Below are 22,578 nucleotides of genomic sequence, written 5' to 3' on the forward strand. Positions count from 1 at the left end.
TTCTCTCTTTGTGCCAAGCTATTTCATTTATTTTAGAAAACATTGAAATCTATCCGAGAAACTTTGTAAAATCCCCGTTTGTCAATCCAAAATGCTGCTCCCAGATCAATTTGGAGCTTTCAGAAAGTGTTAGAATTCCAATATGTAACAGTCTGAAGGCTGCGATTACCCACATCCACTCAAATGAAAGCCTAAGGTTAAAAAAGTTTGATTGACTGGCAAAGACAAACAGAGCTCCATTTTCAAAAGTCAAGAGCAGTGCAGAGGGGTGAGAAAAGCCGATGTTGAACATCTGCCCTCATACACGTTATTACAGACAGATTGTAGCACCATGATTTTTCCACTGCACAATCTGACTTGCCCTGACCAGATTTCGTACCGTACTAGACTGCACAACGTGACATGCAGGGAACGTTTGTGGTCTAAACATGCCTACAGGGTCCATCTCCATTATCAACACACAAGACATGAGACTGGTGTATTTTCATTTAGTTATGAAAGAGAATGCTTCTTAAAATGTTAACATACAATTAACAAAATGTTCAATGTCTCACTGATGCATCACATCTTGTGATTCATTAAACGACAGAATCGAGCACATGGGTCCGTACACTGTGCCTGTTCTCTTGTGACTGTGGAGAACAAAGAGTTTGAGATTAGTGAACAGGGAGTCAGTCAGAAAGGACAGTGGGAGAGATGCAGGCTGTGCTCTTACTGCAGGTCTATTATGTTGATTTGATAGAGGGACCATGCCTTTGTCTATCCCGTCATTCTTCTCCTGCACCATGGTGAGCCTCCTGCAGTTTCACCCACAGACCTACCAGAGAAAAGAGCGTACAATACAGCGTCATGTTAAAACAGGGGTTTCTAACATCGTGTTGGGTAATAGGGGTTGTTCTCTGAGCACATGTAAATGTGGTGTGAGTGGGCAGTCACATTCATATGAGCCCAAATAGAGATCGTTCTCTGGGCACATGTGATTGTGAGTGGGAAGTAGATTTCGGGAGCATTGTTTAACAAACCCCAGTTCTCATTAACAGCTCCATAACTCCAGTTTAAGAAAATCAACAAATCCACTCACACAAACACAATCTCAGTGGGACATTAAATTAATTTCGGCCACTGTTCCTTTGCAGCGGAGGGTCAGCAGCACTCACCGATCTATCTCCCAGTGCCTACAGCTCCAATTTCACCCACCTAAACAACACTTTCTTCCTTCCACCATCGCAAAGTTCTCTGAAATTGTTGACCTTCTGTCTCATTCTTTTCAAGTTAAGGGAAAATAGCATCTTGCTGCTGATTTCCTTTATCTTAGCTTCCTATTATTTCCTCTCGGCAAACTTTAGCTATAAAGTTCTCTGCTCACGTCTGTATGCAGGTGGGAATGAAACGATGACAGAGCTCCCATTAAAGGGTTAGACATTCAGTGGAACTCCCAGGCTGTTTTGGGCAACCTGCAGGTGGAGTGGGGCAGGCACATGCTAGTGGATAATATATTGTTAAAACCAGGGTACAGAGCAATCAGATGAAGAAAAACCTCTTATTAAACTAATGTTCCCTAGCCCATGACATTCAGTAATGAGAGGTGGGAACATAGGTCACAGTGTAATTCGACTAAGATAAAAAAAGGTTACCTAATTGATATCGTTGCATCTCAAAGAGTAATCATCTGTGGATTTAATTCAGTGCTCACCCTCTTAAGAGAAAATTACATCAAAGACAACGTTCCCCTTAGTTTTATGAAATCCTTTGTTTCTGCTACAGACGGATGAAGTTGTCATCTTGTCACATCAAATCCCTTCAAATAAAATTGTCTGCTGTTACATCCCGTCAGATTCACCAGTGTCGCTAGGTTCAATTGGAGGCTTTTCCTTTATATCTCCGTCCCACACTGCCCCATTGAAATGACTAATTAAAACATAAGCCTTCCACATGGGGAGATGCTCCATTTCAACTAGCACCAGTTCCCACATTCATTACCAATCCCAGTGGGAACGGAGGCATTGATAAGTGGTTCCCAAGGCTCGCAGGTGCACAGGGTGATGAAGAAGACGAGGCAGCAAATGATGGGAGAAGAGGGAGTAAAACTGTATATTACACAGCTAAAGAATCACCGAAGTCTCTCATGGGGTGACATAAGCCTTCCCAGAGGGAATAAAAGACTACATGAAAACAGCAAGGGACAGCAATATGCGAACACAAACTTTATAACACTACACACTGTTACATACAGCAGACCTCCCATCACACAGGTTTATCTGTCCTTATACCACATAAGAATTTCTTCGAACACAGATGCAAATAAATATGAGACAGGATCTGGGCCACAAGGTCCTCTGTGCTCATATTTATGCTTGCTTTGTTCTTCTTCACATCAAAAGCTAAGTGATCAATTATCGTCTTTAATTAAAATGCTGTAGTTTGGCTAATGCGATATCCCAGGCCTAAGTGGGTCCATGATGAGGAAAGATTAAAAATCAGAAGCCATTACGAGCTGCCAGGTCAGATTAGATTGAGGATCATTTTTAGAGAAGCAGTCGATATGATGTCAGTTGGTGCATTCCCATCTATTCCCAAAACCGCTCAGTGATTAGTCTGGGATTTAAATAAACTTAGCATCTATTTGAAGGAGCCACACATGGAAAGCCCAAACACACAATTGCACATTAAGGGTGCAGGAAACTTCTATCTCTATAAGCAGGCCTAGTGTGATTTAGAACAAAATCTGACTTGTCTAGTGAGTGAGTTTCTATTAGAGTCAAAGAGCTGGAAAAAAACCTCTGTCACAACCCAAAAACTAAATGTGGCTGAAGTTGTGATAGCAATATGTGGCTATGAATCTCAGTGTAAAGCCACATTTACAAACTTAATGTTTGCACCAAAATAACCTTATAACAACCTGAGCTGGGCCAAGGTCTGTATTGTACAAAAATGACATGATAGCTTCCGTATATATGCTAGTATCTTCAAAGTAAAAAATATGGCATGTTCTTAATTACATGTGGCAAAACTCAGCTGCTTCTGAGCTCTAAACAATTACCACAGTGGAGTGGTGCTACCCATCCACAGAATCAATTCACAGTGACGACCTATTTACCAGTCCAGTTAGTTTTTTAAACAATCTTAAGAATGCCATGCTACATACAAACTACCATTTATGTGCTCACCCATTGGTTTGTGAATGGCCAGATTTGAAGTCTGGGGTTTGGCATTTAGTCCAGTGCCATCTTGGATTTTTGGACTGAGGACAACACCAGCTACACCTGAGACCTGTACCCATTGGATGGTACTAGCTGTCAATCACACGGTATCCACTCCCCAACGCATACGGTGTCTTACCATCTATTTCACTCTAAATGGGGCCATAATTAACTAAATGATGAATTTACAATCATGCTGTGTTGAAGAAGACTTGAGACTAAGAATCATGAAATCTGTATGAAAATGGTTATTATATTTTAAATCAATAGACAAATATGGTAATTTTCTCATAGACTTCTACAGAAACAGACTTTTTGGAACCAGTTGAGTCCCCCTCTGCTGGTCATGCGAGATAATACAGGTTTAACGTAAGGCTGAACGATTTGAGAAAATAATCTATTTGTGATTTTTTTGCCAAATATTGCGATTTAATATGCGATTTTTTTATTTTATCCTCTTCCCCCCCAAAAAAAAAACCATAATGAATGATTTATAATATGATCAACATAATATTAGATACATTAACTGTACAATATTCTTTCCCACATTTTAATTTAAAAGCTCATTACAGAAACAAGAACAAATCAGTGTGCATTTAAGTAATTTAATCAAAGCCATTGTAAGTATAAACACAAGGCATGCACTCTTTATAACCTGTGTACAAAATTTACGATCTTGAGAAAAACATTTTTTAAATTATAGGTGTCTTACTGCTCCCAAGTCAGTAACATTTCCAGTGTTGTGAAGGATACTTTCAAAACGTATTCCGTTACAGAATACAGAATACATGCCCAAAAATGTAAGTGTTGGAATGCGGTGTTGTTACTGTCAGTGGAGCAGCAGCAGTTTAAGCTCTGTGTCCGCGGATGTGGCGGGCCAGCTGGATGCGATGGAAGGGCAGCTTACGGATCAGCAGCTCCGTAGATTCCCGTTCATGTCCGGGTGGTCGTGCAGCGGTATGGAGGTGGGTATGGACCTCAGCAGGAACACCCCCATGCTTAACACCTACTCTCTTTCGCACGTTTTAATCGCGCACGTTGCGATTCGAAGATCTCGTTTTATCATATCACGATTTTATAGCAAATGCAATTAATCGTTCAGCCCTGGTTTAACGCACACATAAGCTTCCCTTACTAGAACCAGCCAACATCAATTATTATATACACTCTGTGTGGTGGTATTGTAATCAAATGAATCACACCAATATGAGACAAATGACATCAATCATTGATAAAACATCAATATTGAGCCGCTGAAGATGGCATCAAAATGGGGCTTCACTGTGCTGCTCAATGTGTGTGTTTGACATCTATGATGCAGACTGTCGGTATGTATTAGTGGACGATGACAACAACCGTTCACTTACTTACATTATGTGTTGAATAAAAATATAGTCATGTGTGAGTACAATAACAAATATTTGCTGATGGCAGAGAACGTCTTCCCCTATTGAAATGGAAGTTTTATTTTATCTTCACTTGAGCAAAATAGTAATAAATTAGGAAATCCAGTGGTGCATACTTGCGAATAGCATCAACAGCGTGTCTTTGACATGCTCATGAGCATCCTTCAACAAAGCAATGGGGATCAAGGCTTATGCTGACCAGGCAATTAGATAATACCACAGGGACGTCAACGTGATGTGTTCGTATTTACAGTTTGGATGTTAACCAGGCTAGTCGAACAGAATGTAAAAATGGTGACTACACACTATTCACCTGAATGCATCAGTGGTTTGTTTCTCTCCCTCTCTCCCACTCACACACAGAAGGAAAGAGAGAAAATCTGTTTGGGAATCAGTAGTTGTGCGTCATGGAGCCAGAGAGCATCATTGATTCAACACAACAAAAGGAATTCTTTACCCTTTATTCTCTGCTCTCTTCCTCTATATAGCCTCACATCCGTCCATTGTACAGTGCTCATATATATATACACATACACACACACATTATAACAGCAGTCAAAAAGGTTTTCAGACCATTACACAACTATGACGAACGCTCTTATTCCATAAAACCTTTAATTGATAACGATTTATTTGAACATGACATGGTTAATAACAGGCTTACATTGCAATACTATTAAAGGGCAAGTGTATAAGATTTAGGTGAAAGAGCTCTATCGAGATACATTTTATATAAAATAATCCTAGTGATGTTTTCACGAGTGTGTTTCATCCTAATAATACTAATTGTTGTTTTTTAACCCTAGAAAGAATCGATTATATTGAAATACTACATATTGGGTGGGTCCCTCTTCACGGAGGCTGCCATGTTTCTTGCAGTAGCCCAGACTGGACAAACTAAACACCCTTTGAGTTTTAATGAAAACTGAAGGTTACCACAGGTTCTCATTCATGTTTGGAAGGAGAGGATGAGGTGAGGGGTAATCAGCTGCAACATGCAACTTCACCTCTAGATGTCACTAAATTGTACATGCTGCAACTTTAATACAAGAATCAAAATGTCCTTAAAAAAAGATAATCTCCTTTTTAATAAAAATTTGTTCAGTCACTGTCACCATTTAAGGTACATTTATTAAAAATCTTCAATAATGGACGGTTCATTCCACTGTGCTAGAATTAAATAAATTAAATTTATTTATCAAAACACATAACAAACTGGCAATGTGCCATTTTCTGACACATTAATGAAAGACTGGTGACATTGCAGTTAGCTTCTCCTTACCTAAATTACCTTACCGCAAATTATTTGCAGAGGTTTCTTCCTCTCCAAAACAAGCAGGCCTGCTTATTAAATGCAGTGAATACACCAAATAAAGTAGTTTAATGTTAAAAAGCTGTGTTTCTCTGATGCTGTTTGGTAGAGACTGCACGTCCTCTGGTAAACATCTGTACCATATGGCAGTGTACAGAGTGCCGTGCTTGACTGAAATCTTGTTAGTTTGTTTGTCACCTGTCTGGACGGGAAATGTATTCCTTGATCATTGGATGCAGTCATGGTTGTGTCGGGACAGACCCTCTTGAATGGGATGCAGGAGGCAAATGAGGCAGCAGGTGTGAAATCAAATCTCTATCAGCTTCTAATCAAAAGCTGCAATGATGCTGTGGTAAACTTTAATTTAATCTCATAAGTAATTAATTAAGAAGCCTTGTCAGAGACAGTACACAACATTTCCATGTAAATTTAGCCACTATCAGTAATGTGATAGGATTTTTTTTTTTTTTTACCTAAAATACAGCGCTGTTGGTATATGATATATTTTGTCCTGCTGACCAGCACTGAGATTTCCAGGTCATGGAAAACACTTGATACTACTATTGTTATACATAGTTTGGTGAGAAGTAAATCCCATGATAGATATGATCGACATCAAGCTAATGAGGCAGAGCTTGAGTCATTTTGACTTGTCACGATAAGAAAAGTGCAAATAATAAAATAAACAACATCTGGATAATTCAGCATCTTTCATGAAAACAACATTAAAGCATAACCACTGTACAAGATATAGAAGGAAAACAAGGCAGGAGCAGGCTTGGAAAACAATATTACAGATTTTTTTCTACTAACAGAATCTGACAATACCCACACTCATCATCTTGTATTTGACTAAAAGGACCTGATGCATTCCACTGATCATTAGGCTGACTCTATTTGACACTGTCAGATAAAAAGGTTTCTATCTTATATTGGATTGAGAAAAAAGGAGAGTACTAATTACACGTCAAATAGCTTTCAGCTCTTTCCCTTCAAACATCTACATCTCTTTCTGTCTTCAACCTTTAAACAGGTTTTCATCTCTCGCTGACAGCCGGGATAACCACTGTGAGGTACAAGAGATCTGAGCTGACTTGCCAGGTGGGAAAAGATTGAGGTAAGAGTTAGGGATGGGCATTCGATTAAATGGTCTTAATCGATCGTCGAGAGAATTAACGATCGATTTTCGATTAATCATTAATATTTTTGAAATAAATTTAATATTTATAGGCTATATAAAAATGCTGTGAAAATATAAAAAAACACAGCGTGTTTGCAAGCTGTTCGCCACATAAACACCCTCACATTGGAGCACAGGTGCAAAGGAACATGGGCAAATGTGAGATCACATAGACAGGACGCTGCTTGTGTCCTTCAAACAGAGTGATGCAACCTGGTGTCTTATGCAACTGGCCTATTAGGTAAATGATTCATGATTCAAAAACATCCTGAGAGCTTTCATAAAATACCTAATATAATAATAATTGATAAAGTAAAAACATGTGAATGTGGTCTGTGCATCTGTCAAACGTAAGACATTTCCAAAGATTCAATTGCTAATGGACAGTGTAAGTTTGCTTGACCATCACAAACCACTCCATAAAATCCACTTACTTAATTTACATTAAACAACCGTGTATTTCATGTTTGACCCAGAAATGTCCTCACTCTGTGGCAACAAAGACAAGCAGCACAGCACATGGGCTTCAAAGAGCACTGAGAAGACACGGACCCAATTGAAAGCATGACACAAACATTCATGTGTTTGCATATATAGTGTACAGTAAGTCAAATTCCTCAGCTGCTATGAATGACTCACTTAAAGAAAGAATTATATCAAGGCAGACTGAAAGAATGAATGACTGTTACACTTCATGGAATCCGAGGCTGAAGAGACAGAGACTGAAGGTGTTTGTGGAGGCTATGGAGACAGTATCAAACAAACTGGGTGATATATTATTATATAAAAGAAGAACAAACAACTGCTGAACACTGTTCTGCATTCACTGCATTCGCTGATTGCGTCCCATGAAATTCTTATGTGATCTAATGATGAATGAGAATTATTCTGGCCATGTGAGGCTACCAGAGACTTCAGCATGGTCAGACTTAAACATTGACACGCAGCACACATGTTTTTAAATCTTTCATTTTTGCAGGTATTGTAAATTGATAGTTGATATTAAGGATGGCTAAGAAAACATTCAAGCAGAGTGCACCAGAAGAGAGTAGAAATAGGAGCTACAAGAAACAATTTTTTAGATGGCCGAATAATCTGCCAATTATCCTGCCAATTTGATCAATAAAATAGTGGAAATTTTGGAAAATTCCCAGCGGTATTATAAAAAATTCCACTTTAATGTGACCAGATTTACAAATCCAGATAAATAAACTAGCCTAATAAATAAATTGTGAAATAAAAGTTTGAAACAGTGGAAACAGAAGTTTTTGTTAATTTAACCCTAAAAAACTATTAACTGATTTTTTCTTTTATAAAAAAGCATCTGCTACTTAGGTTGTTGTCCAACTATTCCACCTCTCTAGCATCTCAAGTACAACTCAGTTCAGATGGCTAATGCAAACTACAGGACTGCACAAAACCTGTATTTTCAATAAAAGAAACTATGATTGATATTATTCTCAATTTGTTTGCTCTAAAGAATCTCATTGAACATAAAATGCCAATCACAAGTTTGCAGTGCCCATGGTAACATCTGAAAATATATATTTATTTTTAAGCTCAGTTCAGAGTCTGTGAGGCTCTTGCTTCAGTTCATTTGGGCACTTAATCCATGTATGTGTCCATAATTCAAATAACAGACTCATTAGTCAAGCATACGGCTGGTGAAGTACTTTACCGGAATGATAGGGTGCATTCAAGTCTCACAAATCACTGCCATACCTATAATCTGTGTATGCATGAAGGCATAATCACACTGACATTTACGCTCACACATGGACGCAAACAAACGCACAACCAGACACACACACAGTCACACATACACAGACACCAGGGTTCAAGTACAGTGTGATAGAAGTTACAGAAAGATTACACTATGATGTACAACTTAAAGGATGCTGTAAGTTCAACGGGTGATCAGCGCGCACACACACACCTAGAGACGAATACAGGGAGACAGAGTGGTGTATAATTATTTGCATTTGCATTCATGGCCACAAGAGTTATACAGACGGTGTCCAAAGAAAAAGTTGACAGCAACTTTAAATCAAACCAGGAACACAAACAAAAACAACAATTGTTAAAGTTGTGAGTGAAATGATGAGACGTTGAAGGCTGAACTCAAGGTAGAAGTGAGCATTAAAAAATATGACAATTTGAACTGGTAAAACTGTTGTTTGTATTGTTTGTGTTTTGACTTGTGATTCTCATTTTTGGTTTGCAGGTCAGTCCCATATTCAAGACCTTGAGGTAAATTCATGTCAAAGAACCTGCTCAGACAGATATATAAGCATCTGTCCATCTGTCAGTACAAATTTGTGTCCTCAAGCCGATCACTCAAACCACATTCAGAGGCGGTCTGGGATGTATGTGGCCACATTCTTCTCACAGTGTGAACACAAATGCATCCTGGGCAATGGACCGCATACTCAGCTGCAGTCCTCTGACCCTCAGCACTTTCACAAAGTATCGACCGAATTTTAATTCTTCTCAGTTACCACACGATTCATTTGGCCTTTGTGAAACAGAAACCAAGAACATGTTTAATTCCATATCAAGTGAGGAAGTGATTCCAGCTCAGAACAAACAAACTTAGAGCAGTCCACTTAGGATCAGGTCTTTCAGAGCGGGTGTAAAAACCAGGTTTGAAAAGGGCCTCAAACATGGCTAAAGAATATGAATCCCTCTGAATCAGAAGAGGCATACAGAACCTGACTTTTAGCCCCCAGCATGAGACGTGCCTGTAGTTGTATTAAGAGAGTGGGATCCGGGACAGCCCCTCAGCTTCCTCTGCTGCAACTTCAAAATGTGTCGTATTCCTTTTCTTAACAAAAATGTTTCACTGTACGTTTAAAAGCAAAATGAATTACCCTTGCAGTTATTTTTGCGTAACACTTGCGTAGTGAAGCTTCTTTCCTTTGTCTGCGTATAGCCACTAAAAGGGTAATGTGAATGTGCATGTAATTTTGCCTCATGGTTCAGCAGCATTCTGAGAAAAAGGAGAAAGAGGGCAATTTACTGAGGTCTCATGATCGCAACTCTAACAACAGATAAATCTAATACAATCAAGGCTGAGGGCTCTGTGGTTATATGTCAGAGTCAGAGATAGAGACATGTGAGGGTCATTAGTGGTCTCTATGTGGAGCCTGTGGGCTGAGGGCGAATATTATATGTGAATTCCTGCCTCCCCCTCTCTCTCTCTCTCTCTCTCTCACTGTGGGTGTATGGTTGAAGGAACATAGTGGTGTCACTGTTCACCTTTTTGTGAAGCTCTATCACTTTTCTTAGCAAAATGAAGAATAACAAAAGTTCCTCCCAGGCTAATTCTCAAAACAACATATAGTTTATTTGAGTCTTAAGAAAACTGGACAGCACACACGCATCAAAAATGTTTTCATCCAGAGAGGGGGACACAGAAAGACAAAGATAGAAAACTGGAGGAAAATGGTGTTTGTTTTTTATTAAGACAGATTATAAATTAGTTTAAAAACAACCTTTAAGAAAGTTTAATGAAGTTGGCTGAATATCTAAATAATCCTCTGAGTGTTAACAGGACTTGACTTCCGGTTAGTTTTATATATTAGAAGAAAAGCAATCTAAAACAAACTCTCTCAAAAACCATGTCCCAGTACAGCAGGAACAGAAAATATATATGGTTGTGTACAACTTTTTACTTGTGGTTCCCCAACTTTTGAAATAATACCATAAGAGAATAATTCTACCAGGGTTGCGTGTGACCAGTAAACGTAAATGAATAACAGTCAATGACAGGTTGAAAAATGTTCAACCGCTCGACTGACTTAAGCGATTTTATGAAAAACCCTAACCCTAACACTTTTATTTCAAAGTACGTTGCATTATTTAATTTCCAAGGACTGCCTTCTGTAACACATGAAACCTGGGGATGAATATGAATCGTTTCCTGTTTGCCAATTCCCACAACAATGATCAGTTTGTAACTAGTGGGATGATGAACCTCAGCACTACACCCTATCCCATTTGTTGTGTTAAACTTAATTTATACAAGTAAATCCCATTGGAAAAATAGTTTGAAAACACAGCTGTCTCTAATCAATAACCAAACACATGTGATTAAATATTAACAGCCACAACCACAGATGGTAAATTAATAATGTTAAGACTTTATTCAAAGAGATTAGAGGGTAAGTAAGTCCCCAGTGACAACACTGAGGAAAAACTGTGAATACAAATGAATCAGCAGAATTTGTCAACCAAAAATATATGCTGCATGTGTTTCTCTTAGAACCTGCAATTTGTGAAAGAGAGAGTAGCTGTCTGATGTGCTTTGAAAACACACATCAAAGTATTCAGTGTTAGATTTCTTCAACCTTTAACAAGGGCTGCTGTTTGGCATTCAACCCAAATATGACCCAACTTCATGCCAGTGCTTGCAATTGTAGTATACGTTAATCTGTCTGCCTCCTGTGTGTGGAAGTGGCATTAAAAGTTTAAAAATCTTTGAGATTAGGTTTCTTAGTTTCAGCACAGCTCATACTTTGTTCCATTTTCCCAAGGGACCGATCCTAAATTCATATTTCTTTCTCCAATCAAACCGAACGGGACACATCTGTGATCATGTCAGGTGGATGCCTCAGCAGCTGTAAGGCAAGAGCAACCTGTTCAGCGGAGCTTTGTAAAAACACAAGCTATCAATGTTATTTTTTTTTGTAGAGGTCCTAATGCTGGATCTAGGAACAGCCTACAGTGATACATACTGCTGGGAACTATAGAGTAGTGCAGTGGTTCTCAACCTTTTTTCAGTGACGTACCCCCTTCGAAGAAAAAATTCTGCCGAGTACCCCCTAACCAGCGCAAAGTATTTTTGGTTGAAAGAAAGATGTAATGTGATTTATTAAGCCTTGTAACTAGACACATTCAAATTTAAAACTCCATCAATGTCCATAACATTGCTCATTTGCAGTGGTCTCTCTTGAACTATTTCGAAATAAAAAGATATAAAAATAACTAAAGACTTTTATTATAATCTCATTATAAATAAAGATTTGTGCGCCTCAAAATAATTATCAACTTAAAGTGACCTCTTTTGGGATCATAATAAAGATATGTTCTCAAACTGAACTCATGAACTTAATTATAGCTAAACACTTCTTCCCAAAAAATAAATCATTAACTTGGTTTTAAATAAAAGATTAGCTCAAAACATATTCTTTTAATATTTATCATCTTAAAATATCTTCTTTAAGGATCGAAAAGAATACTGACAGGTAGCTTGTTTCCGTTTGCTTCGGGGAGGCTTTTCGCATTGTGTCTTGAGATGACCTGAATTCAGAAAGTTTCCTCTTAAAAAAACTCAGGTGGCTTACCAACATGACTTTCATGTTTTGTCTGGAGATACCGCTGAAGATGTGGTGGCTTAATGCCACTGTTGGCTAATCTCTCCCCACAGAAAAAAACTAAAAGTGAAAATAACCCAATCTATGTTATTGTTAATATTATTGAAGCGTCTTTCTGTTATTTTATTGTGAAATATTTGCTCGCTTTAAGGTCATACAATTTCATTTCCGCTTTTGTATTACATGCTTTTATTTTGAAAGGGTACCGGTAGAGACGCGGACTTCTTGTTATGAATCATTAACTTCACAACGGAAAACTTTTACGTTTTAGCGCCCCTTCGAAGAGGCACAAGCTCTCACGGTGTTGTTTAGGGAAGGCTCTCTGCTCTGGTTTCGCCTTCTTTGGCGCTTGTCCCTCCGTGTTTCAGCAGCATTACTGCTGCACTTCAACTCGACTCCATTGTTGAAGTTTTCAAGGCAGGTGAAGACAGGCGATGACAGGTGGCGTGTGCCAGGTTGGGTCAAACCATCGGTATGGGGGGAGACTGTTTTTTTATGATAATTAAATTGAAAATCCTACTGAATATAAAATTTAGTTCATGAACTTACACTTATATTTTATTGAATATTTGTTAAATAAAAAAATTTCAAGGATTTTTGAATGGATGCCAATATATAAAATATATATAAAAAAAAAAAAATCTCAAGTACCCCCTGGAGTACCTTCAAGTACCCCCAGGGGTACGTGTACCCCCATTTGAGAATCACTGCAGTAGTGAATCACGGAGCTCTGAGGCGAAGGCAGTGGCCTTGAATACAGATGTCTCTTCGTATTTGAGAACAGACCTTGCGTTAGACCGAATAGATTGCTCCTCTTTTTGTGAACAAATATACTTGATTCAAGGTGCTTCTGAAAGGGATTTACGTTTTTTCAAGAGGAAATCCATCTGACCATAAGAAATCTATGGTGGAGGCCATTTAGAAATAAGTTCTTGAAATTTTCAGCGAAATATGAGCGAGAGGAAGTTCAAGGTGATTCCTGGTTTCTGCAATTCCTCAGGTCAATGTCTCCATTTGAAATGAAAGGAATAGGCTGCAGTTGTCATTATAAAGACTAACAGGGAAGGTTATGGCTGAATGCCCACTGCTACGTCAATCACCTACAACTGAGAATTTTGGCCTCTGGCCCCATTTTTGTTTGAAAACTCCTAGATTTTAGTCTGTATGTTCAGAAATTAAGATGTTTGGAAATTATAATGTATAATTCAGTCTCAATGCAAGACGTTAATTTCAGTCAGTAACTGTCATCAAGCTAAGAAAAGAAATCCCTGCTCTTACTTTTCACCATTGCAGTTTTTCTCATTTGGAGTATTTTCTGTAACTAAGCAACAAACTGCAGGATAGTGTTTCCTGTTTACAACGGTAAAGAGATTAATTTTACTTTTAACCAAAGACCTTTCAGCATGGATGTAACTGTAGAAGTCACCCTGGGCTTATGGACTTATAGTAATGATAAACTCTTGGTCACAAAGGGTTACATAAGTTTAAAGGCTGGATTTAGGACACCTGACAGGGTTGAAAGTATTTATAGGACTTAGTGGCTTAAATTGGTATTCTCATGAATAAACCGATTCTTCCGTGGATATCTACTGAGAGGTTTTCTTGTAAGCTGCTGCTACTTTTCAGTCTTGGTGAAGCAGAGGTGTACAACAGTTGGTTTAAGGAATACAACAAAATTGTGAATACAGAAGAAAGACATCACTGTTTTCTAGAAATATCTTTTTCGACTGACCTTTATTGCATTTTCCTTGCTGTGTTTGCCATTAGGTACTGGTGTAGGATCATGTGGATCCAGGAAAAAAACGAGCTCACAAATATTCCTTTTCAGCAGGAGAAAATTTTTTGTCTTGAGTCTCTCACTTTTAGAAGCAGGAGGGACAAACAAGTTTTTGGTACCGGACTGAATGAGTAGTTCATTTACAAATGCAATTTTAGATTTTTGTGAGCTTTCAGAGTGTTTTTTTGTTTTTGTGTAATTTCTAATGGGCTGTATTGGGTTTGAATTTAGTTTTATTTTGTTACATTACATGCTCCACATCTTTAAACTTTGTAAACCTCAGGCATTATCCATTCTAGTTTTAACTAGATATATTATGAATTAGACATTTTTAGAGTAATAAGATTGTTATTGGAATCAAACATGAACATAAATTCATTTTGGGGTAAACTGAACTAAAACAATCTGTTTCTTTCTTTTTCTCTGTTGCAGAGAAAATGAGAAAAACAAAGAGCAAGAGATGTAATTCCGTGGCTTCAGTTTCCCCTTGCCGGTCACTCCTCCTCTGAACAACTTGACACTTACTTTATTACACTCTACTGCTGGTCTTTCTACCTCGAATACAGCTCATTTTCTTCCTCACTCTTACTGAGAATGTGTGCTGTGGCTCTGGCAGCAATGATAAACTGGGCTGTGAAAAATATTTTGAACATCAGCCTATCCTCCAATTAACTGGCCACAATTTCCACAATGCATATATTCAATTTCAACACGATGATCGAAAGGAAAAGCTTGAAAGACACTATATTAAAAAAAGTGCTGTATGCAGGCTCTGAAGTGAGATGTATTGCTGAAGGTCTGTATTATTCAAATGCTTGGACAAGCAGTTCCATGCATGGATAAGCACACAGGCCATTACTACTCCATAAACTGTAATTCCCCTTATACCCAAGTGACCCAGACATTTTGTGTATGAACATGCAATAACAACATTCATAATATAATTAGAATATTGCATTATCATAATTAAAATAATTTTTAGTTCAGTGAGTAGCAGTTGCAGCTCAGCACTAGAGACAGTCGGTGCATGTAAATGTACTGAAAACATTTGAATGTAGGCATTTCTGTTAATTAGTAATAAGTGTAGTGCTGCATGTGAAAAACAGAGGTGCTGAAGAATACTGCAGGACTCCTTGTTTGACTGATGCTCAGGCTATTGCATAATGCAGATTGATGTGAATATAATCATGTGGTCACTTGGTCAGCTGAAGTGAAACAGGGGGCAGCAGCACCTGGTCATTCACTTTTAATCAAAAATGTGAAAAGTGATGGCTGCAGTGAGGCAGGAAGGGATCTACATCCAAGGAAGAGGAGAGCGGATGTAACTAAAAAGGGTCTCATTTGCATTTACAAATCCACCACTGCTCAACCGATGACAAACAATAGCATAACACATTAGCGAGTGAGCTCCACAGGTGTGTGCATATTTTCTTCCCAAACATGACTCCCCAAAGCTTTCGCTTCTCTGCCTCCACCTTGCACACTTTGCGTTGTTTCTCCCACTGCTCCCTTACTCCTCTCAACCAGCTGTGCAGATAAACAACAAGGCACTCGAGTAGAGAACAGAAACATCCCCAATGGCGGCCCGGTGTAAGAGCTCTTCTAATTACACCACAAAACACTGCCTCGGCTTCTTCTGTCTTACAACTATCCCCCGCTCTCTTCTGCACTTCCTTCACTTTGTCTCTTTGCCCCCCCTCAGTCTCTGCACCACTTTTTGCCTCTCCCTTGAATCTTTAACAACCATAACAAAGAGCAAAATAATCATTTTTCTGACCTTCTTTTGTATGTAGGACATGGACCCCTTCTGCTCCACCCATCAACATTGGCTCTCTTTTCCCATCACCACCTGTCTCCTCTTATTCCCTAATCTTCTGTTTTTGATTCTTTCATCATCTCCTGTCCTTCCCTCTTTCATTACAGCTTTTTTTTAACCATCCTTCTGTCCCCATCATTTACTCTCGGAAAATCTAACCACAGTTATTTTCATCGTTGTTTGAATACAACCATAAAAAAGGGTTCAGCAGTTTTAATGCTTTTTAGCGGAATATGACGATAAACTGAAAATGTTTGGGTTTTCCTTGTATTAAAACTATATGAATACAACACCTTAGGTTATGGGAGATTAAACATTTTCAAAATGTTGTATCATTCAACCAAACAATAAAAACAAAAAAGATCATAATAATTATTCAAGTTAAATGGGCGCTCAGTAGTTTTTGTGTAATGCAGTGAACAAATTAACCAACCAAACAGACACGAAGGTAATTATATCATGTTATATTCACCAATCTTGTCCTCACCTTCAATCTGCTGGTCAGGTCTCTTGCCCAAGGTTGTGTCTCTCAGAGTGATCACAAATTCCCCTGATGTGACGCTTTCACACACCTGGTAAAAATTTAAAAAAGGAGGCAACGTCATATTTAATGTTGAGTCATCATTCCTTCTTCACTTTCAACAGTATGGCAGCCTCAATCTTCAACAGGTTTGGGTACCAAACTCTGAACTTTAAAGGGTACAGACCGAATCACGTTGATGTTAACAGGTACAGATTCAAGTTAAATCAATCGGTTCCAAATTTCGGTACCCGTGAGCACATCTGGGTAAGAGAGTATGTATGGGCGAGGGAGAGTTATAAAGAGAAAGATAGCAAGACCATGTGACTCACACCTGGAACGTGATCGAGCCAAGCTCTTTTCTGATCAGTGCAGATAGAACAGTTGCGAGACATCCAGGGAGCCATGCACAGCTCCACTATGTTTGCTTAGCGTGATCATCTTTGGTTTGTTTACCTTTCCTTCAAGTTCTGGGACTATCATATAGAAAAGCAATCGCTTATACTGATGAATTTGGCCTCGGACAAACGCGATAATTATAAGTGGTTTCCACTGTAATGGAATTTTATTGCGAGGCAGAGGCGGCACGAAATTTGACGGAGGAGACCGCCTCGGAATTTACTATGCAGGAAAAACTCTGGTACCAAAAAAGTACAGATGGGTATCGGTACCAGTATCGGATCAAATGTGAACTGTACCCAACCCTACTCTTCGATATCAAATCACCATGGTCAGTTGTGTTTGGTCGCAAAACTGGATGCAAAAAATTATTGACAAGCTCGATTACATCAGTATAATCCTTTAAACTTAATTTCATCTTAAAAAGAACTTGAAAATTCCAATATTTCGTAGCATATGAAATCAGAAGCCGAATCTTATTAGCCACTGGTAGCCTAAACATCTTGCCTTCCTTACAGCATATATACCCACATCTTGAGTTCATGTGGCACTGGGCAGATGATTATCCATCATGATGGATTGGCCGGTGGGACGAACACACCAACTGTCAGATATAATACTTTCACATTTTTGCTTATAATGATTTTAGAAAGATGGAAAACCTGAAAACATAAAGGCTTTAGCCACTGCCGTCATCAGCGAAGTAATAGAAAAGACTTAAAAATAACCTCTTAACACCTATGATGTTTTCTTTGTACAAAATCTGAATCATTTTCATGACGACAGAGACAGGACACACAATCCAGGGCAACCCGTAATCTCTCTTCCGTCTTGCTCGGTTGCTCTCTTGACATATACCTCATTCCCGCCCATTTGTTAGTTCAATTATTTTGGTCGTTCTTTTCTCTCATCTTTCAATTTCTTCTGTGGCTTTTATCTCTTTGTGCCGCTCACTCTGCCCGTCTCTGCTTCTGCCTCATGCAGGTTATCTCCGCTCCAGGAGCCAATCTAGCTGTGATTGATCCACTCATTTCTTCTGCATTAGAGTGCCAGAGGAACAAACCATAGTATTAACAACACCAATAAAACTGATGATGGTAATAAAGAACCACAGTGGCATTATCTGCACTGTTGATACAAGTAATGGAGAGCGAGTTATCTTGGATAGATCTCGCTTTCTGACTCTCTTCCCCACTCTGTCACATGCACCCACATACACACACACCAGTAATGCAGGCATACACGCAGAAGAAGAAGCGGAAGTTAAATCTATTTAACTTGCAATTTATGTGATAATCAGGCCATAACTTTCTAATTCATAAAGTTTCCTTCGAGAGACTAAGAATCAAATAAGCCTCAATCAGTGTGGCTCTCCAGCATCAGCAAGATTCCCAGTATCCCGCCGCTTCCTACAAAGAGCTGACGGGCAGGAAAACAATTGAATAAAGCAATTGTTATTGAAATGTGGTTCAAACCTCTTGTCTCAGCACATTTTACTCACTAGGATTTAATTGATGGGGTGCAGGTCATGGTCAGGGTTACCCCCATCATCAATTTGTCTGATTGACGAATGAATTCCTTTACTCTTGGCAAAAACAACTCAGGCCTAAAGACAAATAACTGTATATCTTGTTAGAATGCATCAATGACAGAAACGAGGAACACCTCACGTTAGAAGAAACAGCCAGTGCACAGTTGTTATTATCAATTTCGGTCTGTGGAGGGAGCTGGGAGAGCACCTTCACCTGCACCAGAGGATCAATGAGCACAGGTGAGAGCTGTTAACGGATTGATCCTCAGGTTAAAAGCTGAGATGCCTCATTGGGACACTGAGGACAGACACACACAGAAGGAACAGGGACACACAAGAGACAATCTGGGACTCATGAGCGACAGAGCCGTGCTAAGCTGTAAAGCTTTATGCCAGCAGACTGTCACCTGCAACACAGTCCATCAATGCACATGTTTTTATCTCATCTGAAAGTACAACATGTTTACTTTGTGTCATGTAATTAACAAAAAAGTACGCAAATTATATTCACCTCGAAAACAATAAATTGTAAAAATTTACAGAACTGATTTGACATGATTGGGTTTCATCGAATTAATAACAGTCAAATAGAAGCACCTGCACAATGTTATGCAATATGGTAACCCTGCATATCACACCACCTTAAAATGTTCAGCTTTTATTGAGACTACTACATATTGGTTTGCTGACTCAGTTTAATGGTAATTTTTTAGGTTGTACATTGTAGTAGTGTTGTATAAGACTGTGATATACTGAAAGCTGATTCATTTACATCTCAAGTTTCATGTGCACCTAATTTTCCAACCCTGCACTGATAAGAATTCAACCACAAATCACAGCACCCAATATTTCCATAAAGCTGAATCAACACCTTTTTTTTTTCTTTTTTTTTTTACACAGTGTCAGTTTGTGCAAAGGTCTTGTTTATTACTGCTGACCTTATTTTCCATGTTCATCTTTCTATTTTTCTGTACAATCACAGTACAATAACTATTATTTTGTGTGTTTGTGTGTGTCCCAGGAAAACAATATCATAAAACTCCTACTCGTGCCCTGCAGGTAGACAGCCCTGGCGTCACTGGCACTCAGATTGATATGAACAATAATTCCAGCAAGAGCTCATTTAACTGAGACCAGAGTCTATGTTTCAAGTCTTCTAACCCTCATTCCCTCCACAATAATGTGCTAGCAACTTTGGAAAACAGTCAAATTAAAAAAAGAAATTTGATGAAAAAAGGGTGTAATGTAAATGTTTCTATATGTGTACAGGTTACTGCATTTTTTATAAATGCTATCAGACTGGCAAATGTGGTACAGAGTGTGGTTTAAATTAGAGGGGAGTTATTAAAGTATCAACGTTCAATTCCAATAGTTCAGAATGACAGTGACTGTGACATATAAAACCATTAGCATCTAATATTTCAACAACTGGGGCATCACAGATTAGTTCAGATGAGGGATTTTAAGGTGTCACATGTGCTTTGAAAACAAAAAGTTAGTTGTTCTAGTTTGTCCGCCTCAACAGAGGCAAAGGCTGTAAGATTGCAACCACAGTGACACACAGCTTATGGAGGAAATGATGGCACTTTAAAACTCTTACCTCCTGATTGCTGCAATTTGTGGCAAAATTGACACTCGTTCTCCGAGTCGCTAGTCAGACAAATCTGAACACATAGACACGATACGCATATCTTTAGATTTAGTTGGACTTAAGCTTTCCGAAGCTGTTATCTCTGAGGTCTGACTTAAATACATGCACATAAATCCACTTAGAATTTGTTTTTCTTTCAACTACAGAACTTGTCTAAAAATCCCCATTTCTTTCTTCACCAAGATTTTTCCATTATAAAAGTAATTAATTCACTGTTATTTGTGCAGTCATGGGAAAACTGCCAATATCTCAGGCCCTGCTTTATCCTAAATCAGCAAACATTTAATGCTGATTTGCTAATGTAAACAACTAAAATCGGTTCAAGTTGTCACCCAACTATTAAGCTAAATTAATTAAATCCCCTCAGCAAACTACAATTGATTTCCCATAATGAGTTTTAATCATTATTTTGAGCAAAATTATGAAAAAAGAAAAAACTTTAATATCAGATTGAGATAAATATTTAGAGTATTTGCTATGATAAACATTTAGCTTAGGCTCCTTCCATTTCTCTGACTCCCAAACTGCCTGCAGATCTCAGGGATAGGGTTGTATCGAGGGGGACTTCCAGAAGGAGAGGCATGACTACAGCACTTAACCAGTCTGGGCTTCATGGTAGAGTGGCCAGATGGAAGCATCTCCTTATTTAATGATTACAAACAAGTATGTCAAGGATTCTCAGACTCTGAAAAACAATTAGCTGGTCTGTTGAAACTAACACAAACTGTTTTGCCCCAACTGGGATCATGTTTTGTGGAAACAAGAGGTGACAAGACTTGGATGTCCATCTGGAAACATGTCTGATTTTCTCACTGAAGATAATATCACAGTAGTTTGTCTGAATAGTTTGAATCTGAGAAACCAGGCTTTTCAGGGTTAATGCCAATCCAATTAACAAATGTCTATGTCTAATGACTATTATATTTCCAAATAAATAAATAGAAATAGTTATATTAGAGGAATATTACAAAACGTTAGAAACAATTGTCTATACAGTAACAACCAATAAATATGCTGCCAATACCCTCCTGATTAATTCATTTCAAGAGACCTGCATCAAAAACGTTTCTATTTCAATCTTTTCCGAACCAATTAGACAAAACAGCCCAAAACTCGTCCTTTTTTGTGGTGTGGCAAATCCTTGGATTAATGTTTTTTTAAACAAATGTAACACTAGGAATATTTGACAATACCTTGTATATCTTCTGCATCTCACTCAATAGGCACACCACTGGTCTCAAATGAGAAAAACTGAAAATATCACTGGCAAAACATCATGTTTTACTTCGAATGGTGAAATGTTCCTGTGAACAGTCACCATGTACATTCTGCTCCCCCACTCATACAAATACACTTACTACATATATATTCATATTATTTAATTTAATATTCCCCACTCCTTTAAACTGCTGCTCCACTTTGCTATGTAATATGTTATATGTTATATGGTATGTTATTTATTTTTTATTTCGTAAAGCCAGTCTACTGCATAGATGTTGCCTGCCAGGTCACAAGATCACAGGTCACATTTACTACGTACTTACTACATGTATATCCATATTTTTTTTATTTTTTTAATATTTCCCACTCCTTCAACCGGTAAACTGCTGCTTCATTTTGCTATGTTATATGTTATATGGTATGTTATTTTTCTTGTAAAACCTATCTACTAAGTAGACGTTGCCTGCCAGGTCACAAGATCTCAGGTCACACTTAATACGTACTTAATACACATATATTCTTATTGTTTAATTTAATATTCCCCAATCCATGTCACAAGAATTTCACTGCTCTGATGACGCTGTCATTGGTGCATGTGACAATAAACTTTGATTTGATTTGATTTGACACCAGAAGTGACCAGAAACACTGTTACGACCGTGACATGTTAAAAATGTTTGTGGCTGTGGCTGAGAATCAGCTTATTGGAACATTTTATAGAAGAAAGATGGTTTGAAGGTGCAGAACCATGTTTCATTTTACAATACAATTTCTTATGGTTGTTAAAGTGTTCAAGGCTTTGGGGGGAACTGAGTCACACCAAGACCTACACACTCCCAGCTGAGTGATTGGTCTGGTATGTAAAAGCTGGCAAAAAATCTCAATAAGACAAAGGCTGACATTGTGAAGTCTCTCACACATAAAACTTCACTGAGAAAAAACTGAAAAACACGAGAGGAGTGACAGTTGTCAGTTGCTTTTGACAAAGTGTTGCTAATTAGAATTTGAGAACCAGGAGATGTTCTCTTCCCAGAGTGGATCTTGTGACAGTGTGGCAGGGGGATAGAACATCAAAAAGCAGCTTGTAGATCATTGAGAAGGTCTGTGCTGCCTAAGATTGATTAATTATACATTTGTTGATCTCAGCATCAAACATCTCCGGAGTTTCTCCCCAGGGCCAAATGCTATTG

General features: G+C 38.3%; 1 protein-coding gene across 1 annotated transcript in view; it reads right to left on the minus strand.

Moving 5' to 3' along the window:
- Positions 1-22,578, minus strand: part of gpat2 (glycerol-3-phosphate acyltransferase 2, mitochondrial) — a 90,119-nt gene that overhangs the window by 23,865 nt on the left and 43,676 nt on the right. Inside the window, exons 3-4 of the mRNA XM_062381902.1 lie at positions 16,554-16,638; positions 716-817 (exon numbers count right to left, since the gene is read on the minus strand). Of these exons, the coding sequence (XP_062237886.1) occupies positions 716-787 (72 nt within the window). The 5' untranslated portion in view covers positions 788-817; positions 16,554-16,638. The remainder of the gene's footprint in view (positions 1-715; positions 818-16,553; positions 16,639-22,578) is intronic.

The sequence above is a fragment of the Platichthys flesus genome, chromosome 3, assembly GCF_949316205.1.
Source record: "Platichthys flesus chromosome 3, fPlaFle2.1, whole genome shotgun sequence".
In the NCBI taxonomy this organism is placed as follows: Eukaryota; Metazoa; Chordata; class Actinopteri; order Pleuronectiformes; family Pleuronectidae; genus Platichthys; species Platichthys flesus.